Raw genomic sequence first — 23,718 nt, 5'->3', positions numbered from 1 at the left:
GCAATGCTAACCACTGTGCCATCGTGCCGCCCAATACTTTTGAAGTATTGTGGTAATATATGAAATGTGGCAGACAATTTTGCACACAGCTAGCTCCCACAAACAGCAATGTGATAATAATCAGATTATCTGTTTTTAGTGCTGTTCACTGGGGTGAAATGCTGGACAGTACACAGCAGAGAATTCATTCTACACTTCTCAAAATAGCAATATGCCATCTTTTATATTCACCTGAGGGCATCTGAAAGACAGCACCTCTGCAGCCTAGATTAGGTGCTAAAGTTCCTGTTGACAATAGATGACAAAAACAGTTTATAGAAATATAAAGAAAACGAAGAGAGCTGTGGGAGAAGCAGATAATTTTAGATAGTTTGCTCAGACACAAACAGCTGACTGGTTTTGCTCTTTGCTTTTTTAAAGTTTATTTATCAGTCACAAGTAAGGCTTACATTAACACTGCAATGAAGTTGCTGTGAAATTCCTCTAGTCGCCACACTCCGGCACCTGCTCAGGTCAATGCACTTAACCAGCATGTCTTTCAGAATGTGGGGGGAAACCGGAGCACCCGGAGGAAACCCACACAGACACGGGGGGAACGTGCAAACTCCGCACAGACAGTGACCTGAGGCCGGAATTGAACCCAGGTCCCTGGCGCTGTGAAGCAGCAGTGCTAACCGCTGTGCCACCGTGTTTCTACGGTTTGAAGTGAGGAAGAACTAGCAGGTCATGAGCAAAAAAGTCATAAGCAAGATGTAAATACTTTCCTAAGTTGTGGAACAACTAGTGATTATCCTGTTCCATGTTACACCAAATTGAAATAACTATATTCTGCACCCTCTACTTTCCTTCTTCCTATGATAAGCTGGGACTTTTTTCCCTGGAGCGTAGGAGGATGAGAAGTGACCTTATAGAGGTTTATAAAATCATGAGGGACATGGATAAGGTGAATAGCCAAGGTCTTCTCCCCAGGGTAGGGGAGTCCAAAACTAGAGGGCATAGGTTAAAGGTGAGAGGGGAAAGATTCAGAGAGGACCTGAGGGGCAGCATGTTCACACAGAGGGTGGTACATATGGAATGAGCTGCCAGAGGAGGTAGTAGAGGCAGGTACAATTACAACATTTCAAAGACATTTGGACAGATACATGGATGGAAAAAGTTTAGAGGGATATGGGCCAAACACAGGCAAATGGGACTAGTTCAGTTTAGGAAACCTGATCAGCATGGACGAGTTGGGCTGAAGGGCCTGTTTCTGTGCTGTATATCTCTATGACTCTATTTACTCTAAGAATGGTATGTTTTGTCCATATAACATGCAAGAATCGATACTTGTTATTGTATCCCGATACATGTGACAATAATAAATCAAATCAAATAGTACATTTTAAAACCAGCAGTAGTTATTTTCCTTCACCAGTTTTCCTCTCTATGTGCACTTTAACAAAAGACCATAGGACATAGGAGCAGAATTAGGCCACTCGGCCCATCGAGTCTGCTCCGCCATTCAATCATGGCTGATATTTTATCCCCATTCTCCTGCCATTTCCCCATAACCCCATATCAATCAAGAACCTATCTATCTCTGTCTTAAAGACGCTCAATGACCTGGCCTCCACAGCCTTCTGCAGCAAAGAGTTCCACAGATTCACCACTCTCTGGCTGAAGAAATTCCTCCTCATCTCTGTTTTAAAGGATTGTCCCTTTAGTCTGAGGTCGTGCCCTCTGGTTCTAGTTTTTCCTACTAGTGGAAACATCCTCTCCACGTCCACTCTATCCAGGCCTCGCAGTATCCTGTAAGTTTCAATAAGATCCCCCCTCATCCTTCTAAACTCCAACGAGTACAGACCCAGAGTCCTCAACCATTCCTCATACGACAAGCTCTTCATTCCAGGGATCATTCTTGTGAACCTCCTCTGGACCCTTTCCAAGATGTGGAGATGCTGGCATTGGACTGGAGTAAGCACAGTAAGAAGTCTCACAACACCAGGTTAAAGTCCAACAGGTTTATTTGGTAGCACAAGCCACAAGCTTTCGGAGCGCTGCCCCTTCATCAGGTGAGTGGGAGTTCTGTTCACAAACAGGGCATATAAAGATACACAAACTCAATTTACAAAATAATGATTTACAAAATTTACAAAAAGCAATTTACAAAATCATTATTTTGTGAATTGAGTTTGTATGTCTTTATATCTCCTGTTTGTGAACAGAACTCCCACTCACCTGATGAAGGGGCAGCCCTCTGAAAGCTTGTGGCTTGTGCTACCAAATAAACCTGTTGGACTTTAACGTGGTGTTATGAGACTTCTTACTGCCCTTTCCAAGGCCAGCACATCCTTCCTGAGATATGGGGCCCAGATAGGTAGCCATCACCTAATTTTATCTTACACCAATATCACTGTTGTCATTTAGTCAATCCTGCCCTCTGCCCTGTCACAGGGCTCACCTTTTGTTCACTTTCTGATACCACCCCACTCATCCTTTCTCTGGCTCTACACTTGCTGAATAGCTGTTCACCTTCCAGTTTTGGTCAAAGGTTATCGAGCTGTAACATTAATTCTGCTTCTCCACTGATGCTGGTTGACATGATCAGCGTTTTCAGCATTTTTGTGTTTTCTTTTACCATTACTTACGCCAGCTTTCAGGGTGAGTAGTTGCCAGCGATTGCAACGTGGGATAATTCGCAACCAAACCCAATCCTGGCTTCAAGAATAATCCACAACACATGCATATCCAGCCGGAGTTACTGAACAGTGATTAAAAGTGATAACTGCAGCTGATTATTCCCTCATACAGGATGCTGAATCGAACTGTGCGTTCGACTGCAGTTCCGGCTGCAATCAGTGATTGTACAATATAACATGGTAAATTTGAAATTTCTGTCAACAATTAAGATTTGAATAGAAGAATTATGCTTAGTGAAATCAATAACATGTATGCAAATCATGGAAAGCTAGAAATATCTCCAAATATTGATTCATCTTCAGATATTGTACATACATTGTTAGAGCTCTGTGGTGTAACCTTCTTAATGACAACCGCGAATGTAACCCAGTCTGTGTCCTCCAAGTTTTCATTTGCAAGTTTTGAATGCAGCTGGGAGAGCCGGATCAGCTTTCGACCACGCATCCTTCGCTCCATCTCTGTTGATGAAACTGTCGGGTTCCTGGTGGGACAGAAACATTTTACAGTTTAACTTGACGATAATTCTCAATGGCTAGATTTGTTTAAATGAAGCACATTAATCAAGGTTACTGTGATGTTAGCATTCTCTTGGGTATCAGCAATCTAAAGGCACTCTCAGTCCACTCTTAGCACAAACAGCGCTGGACACCATGCATCCAATGCAAGGTCTTTAATTACACGCGCACAAGGAGAACTCTCAACGGCCAACACCGGATGACCGGAGCAGTTCCGAGGTTACAGAGAAACAGCTCAGCAGTTATAGTCAATCACAGCAAGTCAGGAATAAGAGATTTTTCACATCTTTCATTGACATACATATCCACCAATCATTGCCCTTTCTTATCCAATAGAAAACCAATCCTTCATTAGCGTAATATGTCTCCATGCCTTGCTATTTGGTAATCGCCATGGTAACTTGTTTTTTGTTTTCATCCCTGCTGTCCTGGCCTGGAGTGCAGTGTTTATGGAACAAGGTTTTAGATATACTCGCTTATCCTGTGTACATCAGCGTTGGCCTGACTGGAGGCCTGACTGAAGGCCTGACTGGAGGCTGTGTTTGGCTAATAATCATTTTCCATTATTTGACAGAGTTTTTTTTACAATTATGGAACTTTAATTTTCACAATTGTTGTAACCTAACTTCCACAATAACCCCCATGGGTTCCATGGGGAATCACTGATTGATCTCTCTGTAGGGCTCGTTGAGTACGAGTTCCCCTGATAAAAGGCAGTGAGTGGCCTTCCCAGCTGGAACTCATTTCTTTTCTAAGGCAGGCCCAAGACTGGGCCTGCTGAACTGTCATCCCAGGCAGGGGATAATGTGTGTACACCATGGTAGCAGTTATACTTTTAATTCTTTAATAAACTATGTTCCTTTCCAATTGTGCTTCCTGAGTCATTACAGTTACAATAACCAAGATATTTTGACCAAAGCCTTTTGGAAACCCTTTTCTTCTTCAGTTGGAATGGCATAGAGCATAGACATCTCAGCAGCTAGCCTCAATTTTGAATTGCAATTGATGTAATGATGGCGCATTCCTGCTACTTTACTGACTGATCCTGCTGCTAGTTCCTTCCATCATTTCAACTACACGTCAAACTAATCTATTGAATGTGAAGTGCATTGGAATGTTCCGAGGATGCAAGCTTTCTTCTAGTGGATAGTGCTCCATCTAGTGACTGCTTGGAGGACGAGCAAAACTAATTTAAAAAAACAAAACCAATAATGCAATTTAACGCACAACCTTCTAGTTAGGGAAGTAAAACAGAAACTGCTGGAACCACTCAGCAGATCAATCAGAGCTTGTGAAGAGAACAGACACTGGCTGATTGACTGCATGTTCCAAGTATTTTCTGTTTTTGTTTCCGATATCCAGTACGTGCTGATTTTTCTTTCCGGTTTGTTCCACCCAATACCCAAAAAGTGATTGGGTCATTCTACAAGTTTTCTACAATAGAAGTTCCATGATGTGCATTCTAATCCGGCCTCTTCCGCAGGTTCCCAACATCACAGCTGCCGATCTTCAGTCAATTTCATTCACTTCATGTGACATCAAGAAAATGGCTGAAGGCACTTGATAATGAAAAAGCTATAGGCCCAGATAATATTCTGCAATAGTACTGAAGATTTGTGCTCCAGAACTTGCCGCGCCCCTAGCCAAGCTATTTCAGTACAGCTGCAACACTGGCATCTACCTGTCAGTGGAAAATTGCCCAGCCATACCCTGTCCACAAAAGAGCAGGACAAATCTAACCTGGCCAATTACCACCCCAACAATCTATCCTTAATGATTGGTAAATTAGTGGCAGGGGTCATCAACAATACTATCAAGTGGCACTTGCTTAGCAACAACCTGTTTACTGACGCTCAGGTCCCACCAGGGCCACTCAGCTCCTGATGTCATTGAAGCCTTTGTTCAAACATGGACAAAGGAGTTGAATTCCAGAGGCACCATTTGACTGAGTATGACATCAAAGAGCCAAAGCAAAATTGGAGTCAGTCAGAATCAGGAAGAAAACACTCTGTTGGTTGGAGTCATGCTTTGCCCAAAGGAAGATGATTATGGTTGTTGGAGGATAGTCATCTCAGTTCCAGGACATTACTGCAGGAGCTCCTCAGGCAGTGTCCAAGGCCCAAAAAAAAAACTACAACCACATAAGTAATTTAATTATGGGTGCAATAGTATTCTAGTAAAGACCTATTAGGTAAACATTGTATTGAGGAATGTGATTAGATCTGTACAGACTTGAATATGCTTGTATGATTACATCTGTATAAAAGACAGTTGATGTGATTAGATATGATGTGGAGATGCCGGCGTTGGACTGGGGTAAACACAGTAAGAAGTTTAACAACACCAGGTTAAAGTCCAACAGGTTTATTTGGTAGCAAAAGCCACAAGCTTATGGAGCCTTAAGCTCCTTCTTCAGGTGAGTGGGAATTCTGTTCACAAACAGGGCATATAAAGACACAAACTCAATTTACAGAATAATGGTTGGAATGCGAATACTTACAGCTAATCAAATCTTAAATGTACAAACAATGTGAGTGAAGAGAGCACTAAGACAGGTTAAAGAGATGTGTATTGTCTCAATACACAGACGTCTCAACACACTCTAAAATTCTATTAGGGGCGGCACAGTGGCTAGCCTCACAGCGCCAAGGACCTGGGTTCAATTCCGGCCTCGGGTGACTGTCCGTGTGCAGTCTGCTCATTCTCCCAGTGTCTGCGTGGGTTTCTTCCAGGTGGTCCGGTTTCCTCCCACAGTCCAAAGATGTGCAGGTTAGGTGGATTGGCTGTGATAAATTGCCCCTTAATGTCAAGGGATTAGAAGGGTAAATGTGTGGGGTTACGGGGATAGGGTCTGGGTAGGATTGTGATCGGTGCAGACCCGATGGGCCGAATGGCCTTCTTCTGCACTGTAGGGATTCTATGATTAAGTACTAAAAAATGTTTTTAATTGCAAGCAAATATTTCTTTAATAAAATTCCATTGCACTTTTACCCTCAAAAGCATACAAAACAGGTAATAAAAATGCTGGGAAATGCATAAACAATCCATTTGTCTTTTGGTTACCTCAACAGATAACTAGCTAAGAAAAGGGAGTTATCTTTCAGCAGTAGAGAAACCCAATTGGAGAAATAACACTTTAAAAAGAAAACACAGAAATCAATTACTATACCTCAGTCTCAAGCCAGAGAATTTATCCACAGCTATGTCAGAATTTGCAGTCCTCGACGTTCCTGGCCTTTCACAGTCTCCTGCCGTTGCAGGAGGTTTTTGATGTATGGTATTAGGTTTGTTGCTGGTTTTCAGAGGCTCAAGTAGCCGTCTACTTCCAGGTTGTGTGTGGGTGGGACTCTTTCTCTCTGTAACTAAGAAAAAATATTCACAAAAACATAATCATATTGGTCTCTTGCTGTTAAACTGATAAAGCAGTAGACACAAATTATGTAATTTTTGAAGTGGGTTGCTTCAATTTCAAAGGCTCAGTGTTCCCTCCACAATATTCTATTTCGTCTTGGAGTTTCCCATTAAACAGGTCATGCACTGACCAAGCTCTTCTCCCCTTGAAAAGTCCTTTATCCAACATCATCAAGGAAGTCTCTCTCCCCCACTCCTCCTACCAAAATACAGCATGTCTCCCTCTCTGTTTCCCACAGGGTTTTGCTTTCTCCGCTTCTTTCTCCACCTTTGAGAGGATAGTTTTCCCTCTCCAACCTGCCCTTTCCCCAAAAGCGATGAATATTTTTTGATCTCCATGTAATAGGCTGCAGCTCAGCTGAAATATACGCCCAGATTTTCTAGGGGTTGGGCCCATCAATGGAACAAGGACTTTAACTACATTATCTGACTGTATTTAAATGAGGTATTACAATCTTATGTTGGATAATCCCAAGTATTATACTTGCATTGCATGAAAACCTGCTCAACACATGAATTCGGGCGGGAATTTACGGCCTCGCTCGAGCAAGACTGAAAATTCCTGCCAGAGGTCAACGAACATTCCCATTGTCCGCCCCTTGCCCGCTCTGATTCTGTGGGCGGTAGAATTCCGGTGGAAATGTTAAATCTATAGCCAGGCAATAAACAGTAAATACTGTAGTGAATATTACATATACCATTTCAAAATTCATATAATCCCAAACTGAACAGGTATCTGCCAAGACCTGAATGGTAAGCTGCTGAAATGTATGAGGAAATATTAACTTCTCAAAAATAACTAAAAATATTAAAAAGGAACAGAAGAGAACATGGTATGGTGTTACACAGGTATTAGAAATAACCCAGCCTTCCTGTTTGTTGGTGTTAATTATAGTAAATTGTTTTTCAGATATTTCATAGAATCATCATAGAACCCTACAGTGCAGAAAGAGGCCATTCGGCCCATCGAGTCTGCACCGACCACAATCCCACCCAGGCCCTACCCCCATATCACTACATATTTTACCCGCTAATCCCTCTAACCTACGCATCTCAGGACACAAAGGGGCAATTTTAGCATGGCCAATCAACCTAACCGGCACATCTTTGGACTGTGGGAGGAAACCGGAGCACCCGGAGGAAACCCACGCACACACGAGGAGAATGTGCAAACTCCACACAGATAGTGACCCGGGCCGGGAATCGAACCCAGGTCCCTGGAGCTGTGAAGCAGCAGTGCTAACCACTGTGCTACCGTATTTGTGTCCAAGTAATTCTAAAATGACACATAATTTGCCGATTAATAACAATAAGAGCAAAAAGTTATTTCTGCCCTCAACTAGACAGCAAATTTTGAATAGCTAGTTAAATTAGTAACTATTTTGCATCCCAAAAAGATGTATACCACCTGTATTTTGTTCCTTTAAAGACAATTAACCATATTCCATGAGGGACCATAGGTACTTCTCTCCACTGAACATAAGAACATAAGAAAGAGGAGCAGGAGTAGGCCATCTGGCCCTTCGAGCCTGCCCCGCCATTCAACAAGATCATGGCTGATCTGAAGCAAATCAGTTCCACTTACCCGCCTGCTCCCCATAACTGGAGAGACATAAGTGGCTATATAGCTTGAGGGACACCATTCCACATCAAGCCTGGAGCAAGGCAGGTCTCTATGAACTACCAATCGGTTGATGTTCTTCTGGTCCACACTCTAGCCAATTGACTTAACCAAAACCCTATCCTTGAAAAAAATACAAAAATAATGAACCAAAAATAATTCACTTTGTAAGGTTTCCAGAGCCAAGCAAGTGCCCAGGTACCTCTTTGGCCATTTTTATTTTGATGTTATTCCACCTCAGTTTGAGTTGTTGAGCCAGAAGCTAACCTTGATGTTTCACATAGCGTAATTACATGCAGCAGGGTCTGGTGGACCCGTCTGGCTTTTTACCTGTCTGCCATTTTCACACATTCATAAATAAATACATTTTTAATAAGCAAAAAAGCATTGGATCAATTACCCGCTGTTGGATTTGCGGATTGCTGGGTCTTGCAGGTCTTGGTTTTCAGTGGTCCAGTTTTAGGAATGGGAGAGGGCATACAGAGAGCTTCCTGGAAAGACGGGCTTTCCTTTATATTTTGTGAAGTATGCGTAGCTCTACCTGTTGAAAAAATAACAGTTAAAAATCTTAACACTGAGGAAATAAAATATGTCTATTACTGGAACTGAGATGGAAGTTATGAGAAACTGAGGGACAAAGGTACTCCTGGCTAGAGTCCAAATGCAGTAAGAAGTTTAACAACACCAGGTTAAAGTCCAATTGGACTTTAACCTGGTGTTGTTAAACTTCTTACTGTGTTTACCCCAGTCCAACGCCGGCATCTCCACATCTAGAGTCCAAATGGGCAGTCCTCCGCTGAACAATTTCACTACCAATTTTGTGCACAAATGCAGCTTATACACATGCACATTACCAGAATGTCAACTATTCTAACTTCAGTATCTTGTGATGATAATGTGCTTTTGATATATTTTATGCTTAAGAGGAATATTTAAAAAGTCAGCTTTATGCTACAGGCAGTCAGTATGTTTGGAGGGAATGCAGCTCAAATGCCGAGAGACTAGGATAATTACTCATTATAAGTGGAGCTAATGGACTTTTGTTTACTCAAGTTCCTCTGGGATTTCTGACTTGGTTGATTGACGGGGTTGTGTGAAAATGTGGTTTATGTGCAGAGAGAAAGAAGCTTTTGCAGAAATACAGTTTTGGAGTTTGAGCTGGGAATCTGCTGAAGACAGAGGTCTAAAAGTTGTTCTAAACATTTATTTTCTCTCTGAAAGCTTCAAGGCTGTTAACACAATTTATAGCAAGTATGTCTAGGTTTGCTGACTGTATTTAAAGTGGCATTTAAGTCGAGGAGGGACGTTGCTTATTTGGAACTGAAACAGGCACAAGATAAAAAGTAAAACTGCTTCCTTTCAATCTTAAATATTGTTCAATTGTTAATAGTTAGGCCACTTCATTTGTTAGTTATATTTAAATTGTGTTATTAAATAAAGTTTGTTTTACGCAAAAAGATCCTTAATTCTTCAGTGGAATTATCCCTGGAAGGAAGTATCCTTTCCTCACATTTATGCCAAGAAAGAAAAACTGTGGGGTCTAGTCTAACTTCCAAATGCAAATTGGGGTTCTGGTCCAGGACCCTAACGATATTGATATGATGAATTAATTCAGTGATAATTCCTGCTGTTGCATCAACTGGTTCAGATATGAACTGAAACTCCTGCACCATCTAAACGAACAGGTCTAAGTCCAATTTCAGAAGAATGTTGCTTTTGCTGCAACAAATTAGGTATGAACTTTATAATGACATCATGAGGGCACTCTTCCTATCATGAGTCTATTTACAATCAAATGGTGTAATGCGGCACATCCTGGCATGTAATTTCCAACCTCCAGCTTAAAAGTAGTGCAAAATGTTACCAAAAAGACACATCTCAAGTCCTCTTTGAAAAGATACTTCAGTAAAATTAAACCGCATCTATGGGGCATATACAACTTCTAAGAGCTGGATTCTGGACAGCTCCTTCTGGAATAAAGATACATCAGGCGTCTAGAACCGGAAACATTTCAGCACCAGTTCATTCATGAGTCCAGCTTCCTTTGCAGGGACCACTCATAAATCGCAGCGAGTTACCTCAGCATGCCCGCATATTGATCCATACCTGGTAACTTCAGCTTGTTTTCAGGTGAGCTTTTCCCAGAACAGACAACGGATTTTGGGCCATCTGCAACCTTTGCCAACTGCCTCTGTAACTTTTCCATCTGCTCCTTCATTTGCTTCAGTTCCACTTCGGAGGGGAAAAAAAATACAATAAGGAGCTATCAAGTCTCTAAGCACAAAAAATTTAAATAGCACTCGATCTGCAAAGTTGTTTGCATTTATGGATTCATCTTCTCTTGTCTGCTCAATGCAAAGCAATTCCCATATAGAAAGGCAGAAGTTCTTCTAATCCATGGAAACGCTCTCCCATGCCAATTCCTTACCAGTATCAGAAAATAAATGTAACTTCATAAATCTTACACACAGTGCAGGCTTGAAATCACTCGTATAATGTTTGATATTTCTTTGCATACATTCAAGTTTTCACAAAGTGCATTTTTGCTCCTGCTGCTTGTTCCCTCACGGCATATTCCACAGGTTCAGTATGTGCACATTGTTTTTCCACATCAACATCCAAAAAATTCAATGCCTAAGCCCAAAGTTCACTAGCTTTTTTCCAATAAATAAATCGGTGTGCACTATATAGGGCAGCACAGTGGTCAGCACTGCTGCATCACAGCACCAGGGATCCGGGTTCAACTCCAGCCTCACTGTGTGTTTGCACATTCTCCCCGCATCTGCATGGGTTTCCTCCCACAGTCCAAAGATGTGCGGGTTAGGTTGACTGACCATGCTAAATTGACCCTAGTGTCAGGGGGACTAGCAGGGTAAATACATGGGGTTACGGGAAAAGAGCCTGGGCGGGATTGTCGTCAGTGCAGACTCGATGGGCCAATGGCCTCCTTCTGCACTGTAGGAATTCTGTTTTATGTTCCACAGGTTCCGCAGATGCACGTTTTTTTCACATCAATATCCAAAACATTTAATGTGTAAACAGAAAATTCACTTTCCTTTCAAAGAAATCAATCGGTGTGCTCTATTATTTTTAGCAGGTTACAAAATATTGCTCAATTTCAAGTGTGACAGATAAATAAAATATTTATCTCTCAGTCAACATCAGATTATCTGGTCATTATCACACTGCTGTTTGTTGGAGCTTGCTGTGCACAAATTGGCTGTTGTGTTTTCTACATTGCAACAGTGACTACATTTCAAAAACATTGACCTCGGATGACTTGGAGTTGAGAAATGCGCTACAGAAATGGAAGTCTTTCGTGATGTCAGGGTTTCTCCAAATTATCAATCGCAACCAACAGGTCATAGAATCATAGAATTCCTCCAGTACCGAGTCTGCACCGACAACAATCCCACCCAGGCCCTTTCCCCGCAACCCCATGCATTTACCCTAGCTAGTCCCCCTGACACTAAGGGGCAATTTAGCATGGTTAACCAACATAACCCACACATCTTGAATGGTTTCAAGAGGGAGATAGACATATCTCTAATGAAAAAAGGGAAAGAGGGATATGGGGAACAGGTGGGGAGGTGGATTTGAGACCAGGGAGATATCAGCCATGATATGATTGAATGGAACAGCAGGCTCCAAGGGCTGAACTTGCCTATTTCTGCGCCCAATTCCTATGTTCCTATCTTTGGACTGTAGGAGGAAATCGGAGCATCTCGGAGTCGTGAATAGTCGATTGTTATTGGTTGCAGAAAATGTGTGGGACCCAGGTTTCTCATGAGGACGAGGAATCAGCTCACTGGCTGCTGAATCGCGGGCGCCAAAACGTGGACTACGTTGTGTGAAGACAAAATGATGAGCAAGGAGATAGGAACCTCCAAGAAGGCAAAAACCTACCATTTCTATCATGAATGGGAAAGTGAACTTATTTTTACTAATATCAAACACAAGACAATTTGTCTCATTTGTCATCAGAGTGTAGCCTTGAGTAAAAGAGGTAATATGGAACAGCATCACAAGACAACGCATGCAAAATGTCAAGAAAATTTCCCATAAAACAGCGCCATTTGGACAAAGAAAGCTGGGGAGTTAAAGGGAACGGCAGCACAGAGGTTAGCACTGGTGCCTCACAGCGCCAGGGATCTAGGTTTGATTCCCAGCTTGGGTCACTGTCTGTGTGGAGTCTGCACGTTCTCCCCGTGTCTGCACAGGTTTCCTTCAGGTGCTCCAGTTTCCTCCCACAGAACAAAGATGTGTGGGTTAGGTGGATTGGCCATGCTAAATTGCCCCTTAGTGTCAGGGGGGGCTAGCTATGGTAAATGCATGGGGGTTAAGGGGATAGGGCCTGGGTGGGATTGTGGTCAGTGCAGACTCGATGGGCCAAATGGCGTCATTCTGCACTGTAGGATTCTATGGAATGTTGCAAGCTCAACAATCACTCTTTTCAAAACCTGTGGCTAAAGGCAAGGCTAGCAAAGAAGCATCTTTCCATATTAACCATGTGCAGGCAAAACATAAAAAACCGACTGCTGACCAGTGGTAAAGTTATCAAGGAGGCTATGATTGTTGCTGCTGATCCCTTGTTCAAAGGCTTTATTTGATTTGATTTATCACTGTCACATGTATTAGTATACAGTGAAAAGTATTGTTTCTTGCATGCCTTACAGACAAAGCATACCGTACATAGAGAAGGAAACGAGAGAGTGCAGCATGAGTTTAAAAGAATTAGAACGAAGTTTTAGAACGAGAGTAAAAGATAGAATTAGAAGGTATGCTGGGCACAGCTTGCAAGAAGTTGCCACGCTCCGGTACCATCTTAGAAATCCCAATGACAGCCATCAAGAGCCGCTTGGCGCTTTAACAGTAGCCAGAAAGGTGGAATGGTTGACTGAGGATGTGCTGAGCGTTATGCATGAATACATTTTGGGGGGGTTTTAGTAAAGTCAATTTTTTAAGAGTAGATCTTGTGTTGCATTTTGATGCTAAAAGTGATCTTGTGCTTAAAAGGGTTGGAGACCACTGCCTTAAAAAGAGTCTCTGGCACTGTGCGTGGACACTTTGTTCCCAATGTGCACTCTTGTCTCTGTGTCACTTCCTCTATCTAACCACCTAATATCAGTAGGCATTGCCCATTTGCCTAGGTGGTGTTCCACAGCCTGACATTATGTGGAATTATTAGCTTGTCAGTGGGCTTATGACCACCAACTCAGGAGAGAAAATTCTCTTATTTTGCTAATTTTTCAGCTTATCGAGTCCATTCAAATGCCTTTCCTCAGCAGCAGTATCTGACTGAGTAATCCGGTCATCTCCGTGATAAACTGTAGATGGAAAACAGACTCAGCAGCGCATTAAATTATGAAATACCTTCTAATTCAACTTTGGATTTTTCTGTCTTCTTCTGATCAGAAACAATCTGCGGTTGGTCAGTTTTCTGACCACTTGCTTTGCTCTCCTCCCCTTCTTCCTCCATCAAGTCATCCACATCCCCAAAGAGAGCACTGATTTCCGTCGCCTGGACATCATTCTCTTCATCTCCATCAAACAGCTCATCCCATTCATCATCCTCGCTAAGTGATCTTTGCTCCACGCGGTGTTCACCCTGAGAATATCCTGATGTTGCCACAATATCTTCCTCTTCATTCTCATCCAAAAGAGATGCCAGTAGATCCATGTCCTCAGTACCTGCCATGAAGAAACATATTACGTGAATCAGGGTGCATTCTGGTCTCTGGCTTTAAAAGCAACCCTATTTAGGGGTGACACAGTGGTTAGCACTGCTGCCTCACAGCTCCAGGGACCTGGGTTCGATTCCTGGCTTGGGTCACTCTCTGTGTGGAGTTTGCACATTCGCTCAGTGCCTGTGTGGAGTTTTCTCCGGGTGCTCCGGTTTCCTCCCACAGTCTAAAGATGTGCAGGTTAGGTGGATTGGCAATGCTAAATTGTCCCTTACGGTCAGGGGCACTAGCTAGGCTAAATGTATGGGGTTACAGGGATAGGGCCTGGGTGGGATTGTGGTCGGTGCAGACTCGATGGGCCGAATGGCCTCCTTCTGCACTGTATAATTCGATAAATTCTATGATATTTTTCAGTGAAGTTTTAGGAATGCAATTTATTTTAAAGGAGCGCAAAATCATTGCAATGCTAGAATACAATAAACTGAGATACTCTTACCTTCCATGGTATAAGAATATGATGAACAAGGTTTCAGAAAATGGTGTCACACTGAAAATTAAAATAAGATAGTTTCATTAACAATTAAAACAAGTTACACTGAATAAACTAGACTATTCTATTGCCACAACTCACACATGAGGGGGATATTTTGTGCATCTGTACACCGAGTACAGAAATTGTTCTTAGTGCAAACACTAGTCTGATGTGTGGGTGAAGGGAGTTCACCCCTAGGCTCAGCTGAATGAGAGCAGGGTTTAAAGCACTAACCTGCCCAGCCTGTGTGTTTTTTCTCTCTGGGGTTTGGGTGATTGAATCAGGATATTGAACATGATGAAGGGGTTGTAGAACCTGGGACCTCTCTCCCCCCGTCAGACAGACTCTCCCCCCCCTCAGACAGACTCTTCCCCCCCCCTCAGACAGACTCTTCCCCCCCCCCAGACAGACTCTTCCCCCCCCTCCAGACAGACTCTTCCCCCCCCCCCCAGACAGACTCTTCCCCCCCCCCCCAGACAGACTCTTCCCCCCCCCCCCCAGACAGACTCTTCCCCCCCCCCAGACAGACTCTTTCCCCCCCCCAGACAGACTCTTCCCCCCCCCCCAGACAGACTCTTCCCCCCCCCCCAGACAGACTCTTCCCCAGACAGACTCGCCCCCCCCCAGACAGACTCTTCCCCCCCCCAGACAGACTCTCCCCCCCCAGACAGACTCTTTCCCCCCCCCCAGACAGACTCTTCCCCCCCCCCAGACAGACTCTTTCCCCCCCCCCCAGACAGACTCTTTCCCCCCCCCCCCAGACAGACTCTTCCCCCCCCCAGACAGACTCTTCCCCCCCCCCAGACAGACTCTTCCCCCCCCCAGACAGACTCTTTCCCCCCCCCCAGACACTCTTTCCCCCCCCCCAAACAGACTCTTTCCCCCCCCCCCAAACAGACTCTTTCCCCCCCCCCAGACAGACTCTTTCCCCCCCCCCCAGACAGACTCTTTCCCCCCCCCCAGACAGACTCTTTCCCCCCCCCAGACAGACTCTTCCCCCCCCCCCCCAGACAGACTCTTCCCCCCCCCCCCAGACAGACTCTTTCCCCCCCCCCCCAGACAGACTCTTTCCCCCCCCCCAGACAGACTCTTTCCCCCCCCCCCCAGACAGACTCTTTCCCCCCCCCCCAGACAGACTCTTTCCCCCCCCCCCCCAGACAGACTCTTTCCCCCCCCCCCAGACAGACTCTTTCCCCCCCCCCCAGACAGACTCTTCCCCCCCCCCCCAGACAGACTCTTCCCCCCCCCCCCCAGACAGACTCTTTCCCCCCCCCCCCCCAGACAGACTCTTTCCCCCCCCCCCCCAGACAGACTCTTTCCCCCCCCCCCCCCCCAGACAGACTCTTTCCCCCCCCCCCCCAGACAGACTCTTCCCCCCCCCCCCAGACAGACTCTTTCCCCCCCCCCCCCAGACAGACTCTTCCCCCCCCCCCCAGACAGACTCTTTCCCCCCCCCCCCCCAGACAGACTCTTTCCCCCCCCCCCAGACAGACTCTTTCCCCCCCCCCCCCAGACAGACTCTTTCCCCCCCCCCCCAGACAGACTCTTTCCCCCCCCCCCAGACAGACTCTTTCCCCCCCCCCCAGACAGACTCTTTCCCCCCCCCCCAGACAGACTCTTTCCCCCCCCCCCCAGACAGACTCTTTCCCCCCCCCCCCCAGACAGACTCTTTCCCCCCCCCCCCCAGACAGACTCTTTCCCCCCCCCCCCCCAGACAGACTCTTTCCCCCCCCCCCCCCAGACAGACTCTTTCCCCCCCCCCCCCAGACAGACTCTTTCCCCCCCCCCCAGACAGACTCTTTCCCCCCCCCCCCAGACAGACTCTTTCCCCCCCCCCCAGACAGACTCTTTCCCCCCCCCCCCAGACAGACTCTTTTCCCCCCCCCCCCAGACAGACTCTTTCCCCCCCCCCCCAGACAGACTCTTTCCCCCCCCCCCCCCCCCCAGACAGACTCTTTCCCCCCCCCCCCCAGACAGACTCTTTCCCCCCCCCCCCCCCCAGACAGACTCTTTCCCCCCCCCCCCCAGACAGACTCTTTCCCCCCCCCCCCCCCAGACAGACTCTTTCCCCCCCGCCACAGACAGGCTCTCCCTCCCCCTCGATATCAATCGCTTCCCTCTCTCCTCTCTATTTCACCATTCCCTCTCTCTGTCTCTCGGTATATTTGATTCTCTCCCTCTATATATTACATTTCTCTCTCTATTTATACATTATATATATTTAACTCTCTCTATATTGTTTATAATCCTCTCTCTCCGGGTTCTCCCGGGATATTTAACTCTCTCTCTGTTAATTATTTCTCTCCCAGCCGGCTCCCTCTCTCTACAGTTAACGATATGTTTCTCTCTCCCCGGTATATTAGATTATATTCTCTCTCTCTCTCGGTATTTCTATATTTATTATTTTTTCTCTCACCGGATTCTCAGTTTTTCTCAGTTTTGGCGCCAAAGGTTCGGGGTCGACGTCACCAACTGACGCAATCTCCGTAACCCCGCCCAGTGGGAGAGTGGATCACCCGGAGTGGATCACACTGGGTTGGATCTCAGAGAGTGGATCACATTGGACCACATAGCTCACCAATGATGAATTGCATTAGATCACAGAGTGGATCGCACCGGGTCAGAGAGTGGATCACATTTGATCCCCGAGAGTTGGTCACATTAGTTCATCGAGATTGGATCACATTGGATCATCAAGACGGAATCTAATTGGATCGCCGAGAAGGTCTCACGTTGGATCAGGCAGTGGACCACATTGGAACCTCCGCCGCAATTCTCCCAATAAAGTTCTAACTGCTGAATGTGCGGGAAAACTGGTGTAAATCAGGATTGTTTTTTCAGTGGGAATTCATACTCGAATCTCCCACACTCCATGCGATGCAGAGCTCACGATCGGGAATATCATTAAACGCTCGGGGGGGGGGGGCGTTGGGGCCTATTCACGCCGGAGTCTGAGAGTCCCAGAACTCTGCACATGCACAGTGGCCCCAAATTGTCAGACTGCAGTTTGCTGGCCAGCCCGGGACCCCCGCAGTGCTGCCCCTTCAGCTCCCCCCACGACCTGATTACGGATGCCCGTCCATTCACGGGCCAGCCCCAACTCCCCCCCACCGTCTCGGAGCGCCCGGAACTCCAGCCCTCACCCCTCCCTGAGGCAGACCACCCACCCTCCCCCCCCCCCCCCCCCCCCAGTCTGACCAACCCCTGCCAGCTCTGACCGATCCTCATGCAGAGTGGCAGCGAGATCCCCACCCCCACCAATCACCCACTAGGTCTCACCTCCAGCTGGCCCCACCCCCTTGGCACTGCCCCATCCTGGTGGGCAGTGCCAAAGTGCCCACATGGATGGGCACTTTGCCCCTTGGGCAGTGCCGGGGGCACAGGCTGGCACTGCTAGGCTGCCCATGGCCAGGGGGCACTACCCCCTGTTGTCCGAGCCCATTGGGGGCCCTGATTGCGCCCCCTTCACTCCAGCAGGGTTGTCCCGCTAGTTCCCTGAAAGTGGGGGGAGCTGGACTGAACCCCGCTGGACTGAAATACTCCTGGTGGGGTGGGAGGTGTGAGTGGGCCCGAGGAATTCAGTCCCAGGCCTGCTAATAGCATTTCAATTGTATTTTAAAGGTTATTTAAATGTTAGCTCCCACTTCCCAGCCGATTACTGGCGACGTGCAGACACTACCGGGAATCCGGGCTTGGGAAGCGCAATCGCAGCGCGAATGAGAACATAGAACAAAGAACAGTACAGCACAGAACAGGCCCTTCGGCCCACGATGTTGTGCCGAGCTTTATCTGAAACCAAGATCAAGCTATCCCACTCCCTATCATCCTGGTGTGCTCCATTGACTCCACTATCACTGCAGGCAGTCCATTCCACCCCAACCACTCTCTGCGTAAAGAACCTACCTCTGATATCCTTCCTATATCTCCCACCACGAACCCTATAGTTATGCCCCCTTGTAATAGCTCCATCCACCCGAGGAAATAGTCTTTGAACGTTCACTCTATCTATCCCCTTCATCATTTTATAAACCTCTATTAAGTCTCCCCTCAGCCTCCTCCGCTCCAGAGAGAACGGCCCTAGCTCCCTCAACCTTTCCTCATAAGACCTACCCTCCAAACCAGGCAGCATCCTGGTAAATCTCCTCTGCACTCTTTCACAGAATGCTCGCAGGAATCCCACAAATCAGCGACACGCGATTCTCCTGGGAGAATGCCCCCCCCCCCCCCACACAATCTGGATCATGTACAGCTGATCATATTTTTACATAGAGTTGATCACACAGAATAGATCACACTCGATATTAAAATGTGGGGGATATTGGATCACATTTGATCTAAAGGGTGCATCCTATTGGATAATATTGAATCATAGAGTTTGATATGTGGGATCATAGAGTGGATCACATGTGCTTGTATAAAGTGGAACACAGTTGATCACATTTGCTTTGATAGGGAGTGGATCACATTAGAGAACGAAGGTGACCTCATTTTTTAGAGCAAGGATAACACATGATCACATCGGATCATATAGAGTCGATTGGATCACAGTGAATAGATCAACACTGGATTGTAGAGTTGGTCACACAATGAATCATCATACTGGGTCAGTCAATTACATTGAATCATGTATGGAGGATCACACTGGAACACACAGTCTGTCACAGTGAATCACATAAGGTGGGCGGCAGACAGTTGATCAAAGTATTACAGAAGGTGCATCATATTAGATACACAAGTGGATCACATTGGATTTGCACCATGTCAATCACATCAGATCAAGTGTAGTTATGCTGCACTTGGTTGAGGTCATTGGGTTGCGTTTAAGCTTCATTTTCATATGAAGCAATTTTTAAAAGCGGCATCTCGGCCTTTTGGCTAAGAAGCAGATGAGATCAAGCCTTGGAGGAAACCTCCGCCTACTCCAATCACCTTGGCTCATGTAGATCAGGCCCAAGACAGAGGGGTTGCATACCCTGTCTTGTCAGCTTGGATCGGAAATGTCTCAACTTGTTGAGACTCTGAATTGGACTTGATTTGATTGAATTGGAAAAGTATTTTAAAAAATCACATCAGAACACACACTGCCTCATACATAATGGATCATGCTAGATCACAGAAAGTGGATTACTGTGAAATCACAGGTAGGATTTGAACCATCTCTCCACGACATTAGCTTTCGTCTCTAGTTTACTAGTCTGGTGACATTATCACTATGCCACCACCTCCTCCTACTAAACCTGAGGTTCATAGGAGCTATCAGCCGATGGATGGGCAATTCATAATCGTAACCTCAAGAACCCAGACTCTGGAAAAGAACATTCCATTGCACAAAAGTTCTTGTGGATAATCAGGGTTCTGTGGTATGTTAGTATATAGAATGAACAAGTATGGGCCAGAGTTATGGAGTGTTCTGTAATTCTAACAGAACTTGATGAGAAATGGAAAATAATTCAAAAATGTGGGAGAGAGATGATTAGGATTTAGAAGTTTAGGAACACAATGGCCTCAAAGAATGATTTTACACTAACATTACTGTCATAAAGGTTTACAGCACAGAAAAGGCCCTTCAGCCCATTACGTCTGCAGCGGTCAAGGACCAACTGCCTACCTATTCGAATCCCATTTTCCAGCACTTGGTCCACAGCCTGTAGTAGGCCTTGGCATCGCAAGTGCACATCTAAATATTTCTTAAATGTTATGAGGGTCTCTGCCTCCACCACCCTTTCAGGCAGAGTTCCAGACTCCCACCTCTGGATGAAAAAGTCTTTCCTCACATCCCCTTTAAACCTCCTGCCCCTTCCCTTAAATCTACATCCCCTGGTCATATATGCCCTGTTTGCTGTTTATGAGCAGATCTCCCACTCACCTGACGAAGGAGCAGCGCTCCAAAAGCTAGTGGCGTTTGCTACCAAATAAACCTGTTGGACTTTAACCTGGTGTTGTTAGACTCCTTACATTGATCCCTCCACCAGGGTCCAGTTTCTTCCTATCGATGCCCCTCATAATTTGATACATCTCAATCATGTCCCCCCTCAGTCTCCTCTGCTCCAAGGAAGACAATCCCAGTCTATCCAATCTCTCTTCATAACTAAAACTCTTCAGACCAGGCAATATCCTGTTAAATGTCCTCTGCACCCTTTCCAGTGTTATTATATTCCAGAACTGCAGACAATACTCCAGGCTAATGAGCCCCATTTTCTCTCCCCCTTTTAAAAAAATCTCATTTGCGTATGCCCTGCATTCCCAATTTCTTGGACCATCTGTTCAAATAGTCAGTGAAGCTTTACATTTGAACTGTAAGAAGAAAGTGTTTTTTAAAATTGGTATGGGAGATGCATGCTGTATAAATCCACGCTCACCGCAATTTTCTTTTAAAATACTGCATAAAATTAGTCAAGTATGCTAAATCATTTTTAAAAAATCCTTGGTAACAGTGCCTGATTGGCTCATGCTTTCCAAATGCTTCATAAACATTTTAAAAAATGCTCTCCCTACTCTAATTGGCTGTAAGCAGAGGATACCTTTGTAGTTTCCATCAATCCTCCTGGGTGACAGGATAGCTACTCGAAAATCACCTGTATGCATCTGGGAGCCATTTCTATCATTGATCATGCTTGTATAATGTATTAAAAAACACTATTTATAATATCTATAAATAAATAAAACACACCACAATTTAAACAGTCAAAATCCAAGTATTTATTTCAATTCTCAAACAATACTTCAACACATACCACGTTTTGCATTTATCAGCAGATTTTAACCAAGTAAATAAAGTGCCTAATTTATCATGTTGCATTTTATTAACGATTTTCAGTAGCTTAATACAATACCTGAATTAGCCAAAGGATGTTAGCTTTACTAAAATTTAGTTTCCGCAAACAAAAAGAAACCTGATATCACATTTTATCAGCTATAATCTTTAAAACAAGCATTAACTCAGTACAACTGCCAAATGTAATTTTCAGAAATGTTATTTTGGAGTTTTCTTTCTATCTGATGCACTATATTAAAGCAGCTGCTTTTCCCCCTCAACACTGCTCTAAAAATAGCCACATTGGGGAAGCCCTGTAGCTGCCACAGGCTGACCCCTGCTCCGATCGTTCCTTCCTCTCTTCCTCAAGAGTCTTCGCTCAGCGTAACTGTGCTGAGATGTTCGAGAAAGAAAACTCAAAAAGCATGGAATTTGCTGGTACAACTCTCACCCCATTCTTGTGTAATTTGACATCTCTTGGTGTCCATTTCTGCCTTTTTTGTTGGTGCCTGAGGCGACCGCCTTCCCCCAATAAAGATGGTTAATAACACCCTTAATTTAGCTGTGAATAATTCCAGAAGAGGATGATGATGGCTTTTAGCTGCACCCGACAGAATATTTGCTAACACCGCCCTTCAGACAAGTTCCTTCTTCAATCAGTGTCATTTTTCACATCAGCCATGTTTATGGAGAATTTTGAGCTGTGGGGTTGGTTAACTGGAATCTGGATTACAACTGCCTAAATTAATTTTGACTTGAGGTAACCCAACAGGCTTTCCTGAGAGGGATACTTTTCGCTTCTTGGTGCCCTAAACTTGTGCCCAGAAATGACAGTCAGCAGTATAACTCAGCACAACTCTCAACTGACTGAGATGGTAAGGATTTCAATTGTTAAATTTAGACAAATTAATGTTTCAAGTAGGTTTTAACTAGAATATTTAGCCTTTTTCTTTGGCAAGGACATTAGTCCATCCCTGTAGTCAGGAAACATCTGTACACACACATTTAAGCCCCTTGACTAATAAAAGTTTATTTATTAATCACAAGTAGGCTTACATTAACACTGCAATGAAGTTACTGCAAAATTCCCCTGGATTGAACCTCAATCCAGCAATATTGTGAGATTAAGTATGCTTTATTATAATGAACAAATCTGAGGTTTGGGGGTGTACAATTTTGAGTTCAAATCAGAATCTCCTCTCTGCAAAACCTATTTTTACCACTATTATTTTACTTATAACCTAAAGTACTTGTGAAAAATGCAGTACACTCATTTTATCAGTAAAGACCAACGAACCTGCAGGAAAATATGGCTTTGTAATGTGCAATTTCTGAGAAGCTATTGTTGAACAAGTTATACCCTTCGGTGCATTTTCCTTAGAATTAAGTTCCTAAAGATTAATGAGCACCACCACATTCACCTAAGCAAATATTTAGTACTAGATAATAAAGTACTATTTTCAGAATTCCAAGTTGGAAAATTAATTCAATAAAAACAATCACATCAATTGTCACCCTTTCTCTTCCATCTCCAATAAGGCAAAGGTAAACCCAATATGTTTGCATAGCGATAGGAATCACATAAATGGTTTTATATATTGTATGCTTATATGATGCAATCCATGACATGTATCTGTAGGGTATCGATGTCAGGCAAGACAGTAGCACACTTTGGACATGCATGTTCTGGCAGAACCCCATGATGCTCCCAACTAAGATTCTCAGGTCCTGTAAGCAGAATCACTAAATGTTAAGGCATCAGAATATATGTCACACATATTTCATACAACTTTTAAGTGTCAGTGGTTAACATGCACAGTATCAGGTTGTGTAATTCTTCCAGATTCTACAAATCAGTAACTTCATAGATTAAAAACAGAATGGCTATTTGCAGCCTCATCCATCAAACCCCGAAACATTATCAGCTCTCCCAAAAGTGACCAGAGGAGAAACTTTTATAGCATTAGTTGTACTTGAGGATTGTTGGGCCATAGAAATTGTGATGGATTTTCAAAAAAAAAATCAATAAAATATCTAACCATCAAAATTCTTCCTTTGGTACAGGTACATGAAGTAAATACTTAAAAAATAAACCTCATCATTTGTAATTTTCCAATAATGTTAACATGTTAAATGTTGACATTTCACCCTCCACAGCAATGTGATCTGAATGTTTGCAAAATTGCGCATCAAAATTGTTGTTGACCAGACTTTTCCCTCAAACATGTCATTGATAGTATTTCACAGAATAAGCTGCGGCACACAGGTTTATTTAACTAAAAGTACCGAAAAGATATTTGTTCAATTTGACTTTACTACTTCCAATTTTTCCAAAAGGGCAGCTTCTTCATGCCTCTTTGAAGACTATTAGCTATATCCTCTTGCCTTTGATGATTCCATCTTCAGTCCAATCAGCCTCCTTGGTCTCACTGTTTCCACTATCTTCTGCATTTCTGAAGCTGCCTCCAAGAATCCCAATTTTCTGTTTGGTGCCCAGTTTGTTTACTGCTTGACTTTCACCC

At 44.5% G+C, this 23,718-nt stretch overlaps 2 protein-coding genes across 4 annotated transcripts in view; both read right to left on the bottom strand.

The window, feature by feature from the left end:
• The window catches only part of mcm10 (minichromosome maintenance 10 replication initiation factor), a 72,246-nt gene extending 55,357 nt beyond the window's left edge, over nt 1–16,889 (bottom strand). For all 3 annotated transcript variants that reach the window (XM_078234748.1, XM_078234747.1, XM_078234749.1), the window contains exons 1-7: nt 16,859–16,889; nt 14,407–14,457; nt 13,600–13,917; nt 10,333–10,458; nt 8,627–8,767; nt 6,364–6,556; nt 2,995–3,160 (exon numbers count right to left, since the gene is read on the bottom strand). In XM_078234748.1, the coding sequence (XP_078090874.1) occupies nt 2,995–3,160; nt 6,364–6,556; nt 8,627–8,767; nt 10,333–10,458; nt 13,600–13,917; nt 14,407–14,413 (951 nt within the window). In that variant the 5' untranslated portion in view covers nt 14,414–14,457; nt 16,859–16,889. The remainder of the gene's footprint in view (nt 1–2,994; nt 3,161–6,363; nt 6,557–8,626; nt 8,768–10,332; nt 10,459–13,599; nt 13,918–14,406; nt 14,458–16,858) is intronic.
• A 4,228-nt stretch (nt 16,890–21,117) lies between these two features.
• The window catches only part of optn (optineurin), a 43,650-nt gene continuing 41,049 nt past the window's right edge, over nt 21,118–23,718 (bottom strand). Inside the window, exon 15 of the mRNA XM_078235960.1 lies at nt 21,118–22,924. Within this exon, the coding sequence (XP_078092086.1) occupies nt 22,803–22,924 (122 nt within the window). The 3' untranslated portion in view covers nt 21,118–22,802. The remainder of the gene's footprint in view (nt 22,925–23,718) is intronic.

Source organism: Mustelus asterias, chromosome 19, assembly GCF_964213995.1.
Source record: "Mustelus asterias chromosome 19, sMusAst1.hap1.1, whole genome shotgun sequence".
Classification (NCBI taxonomy): Eukaryota; Metazoa; Chordata; class Chondrichthyes; order Carcharhiniformes; family Triakidae; genus Mustelus; species Mustelus asterias.
This window is presented reverse-complemented; position numbering and strand designations above follow the sequence as displayed.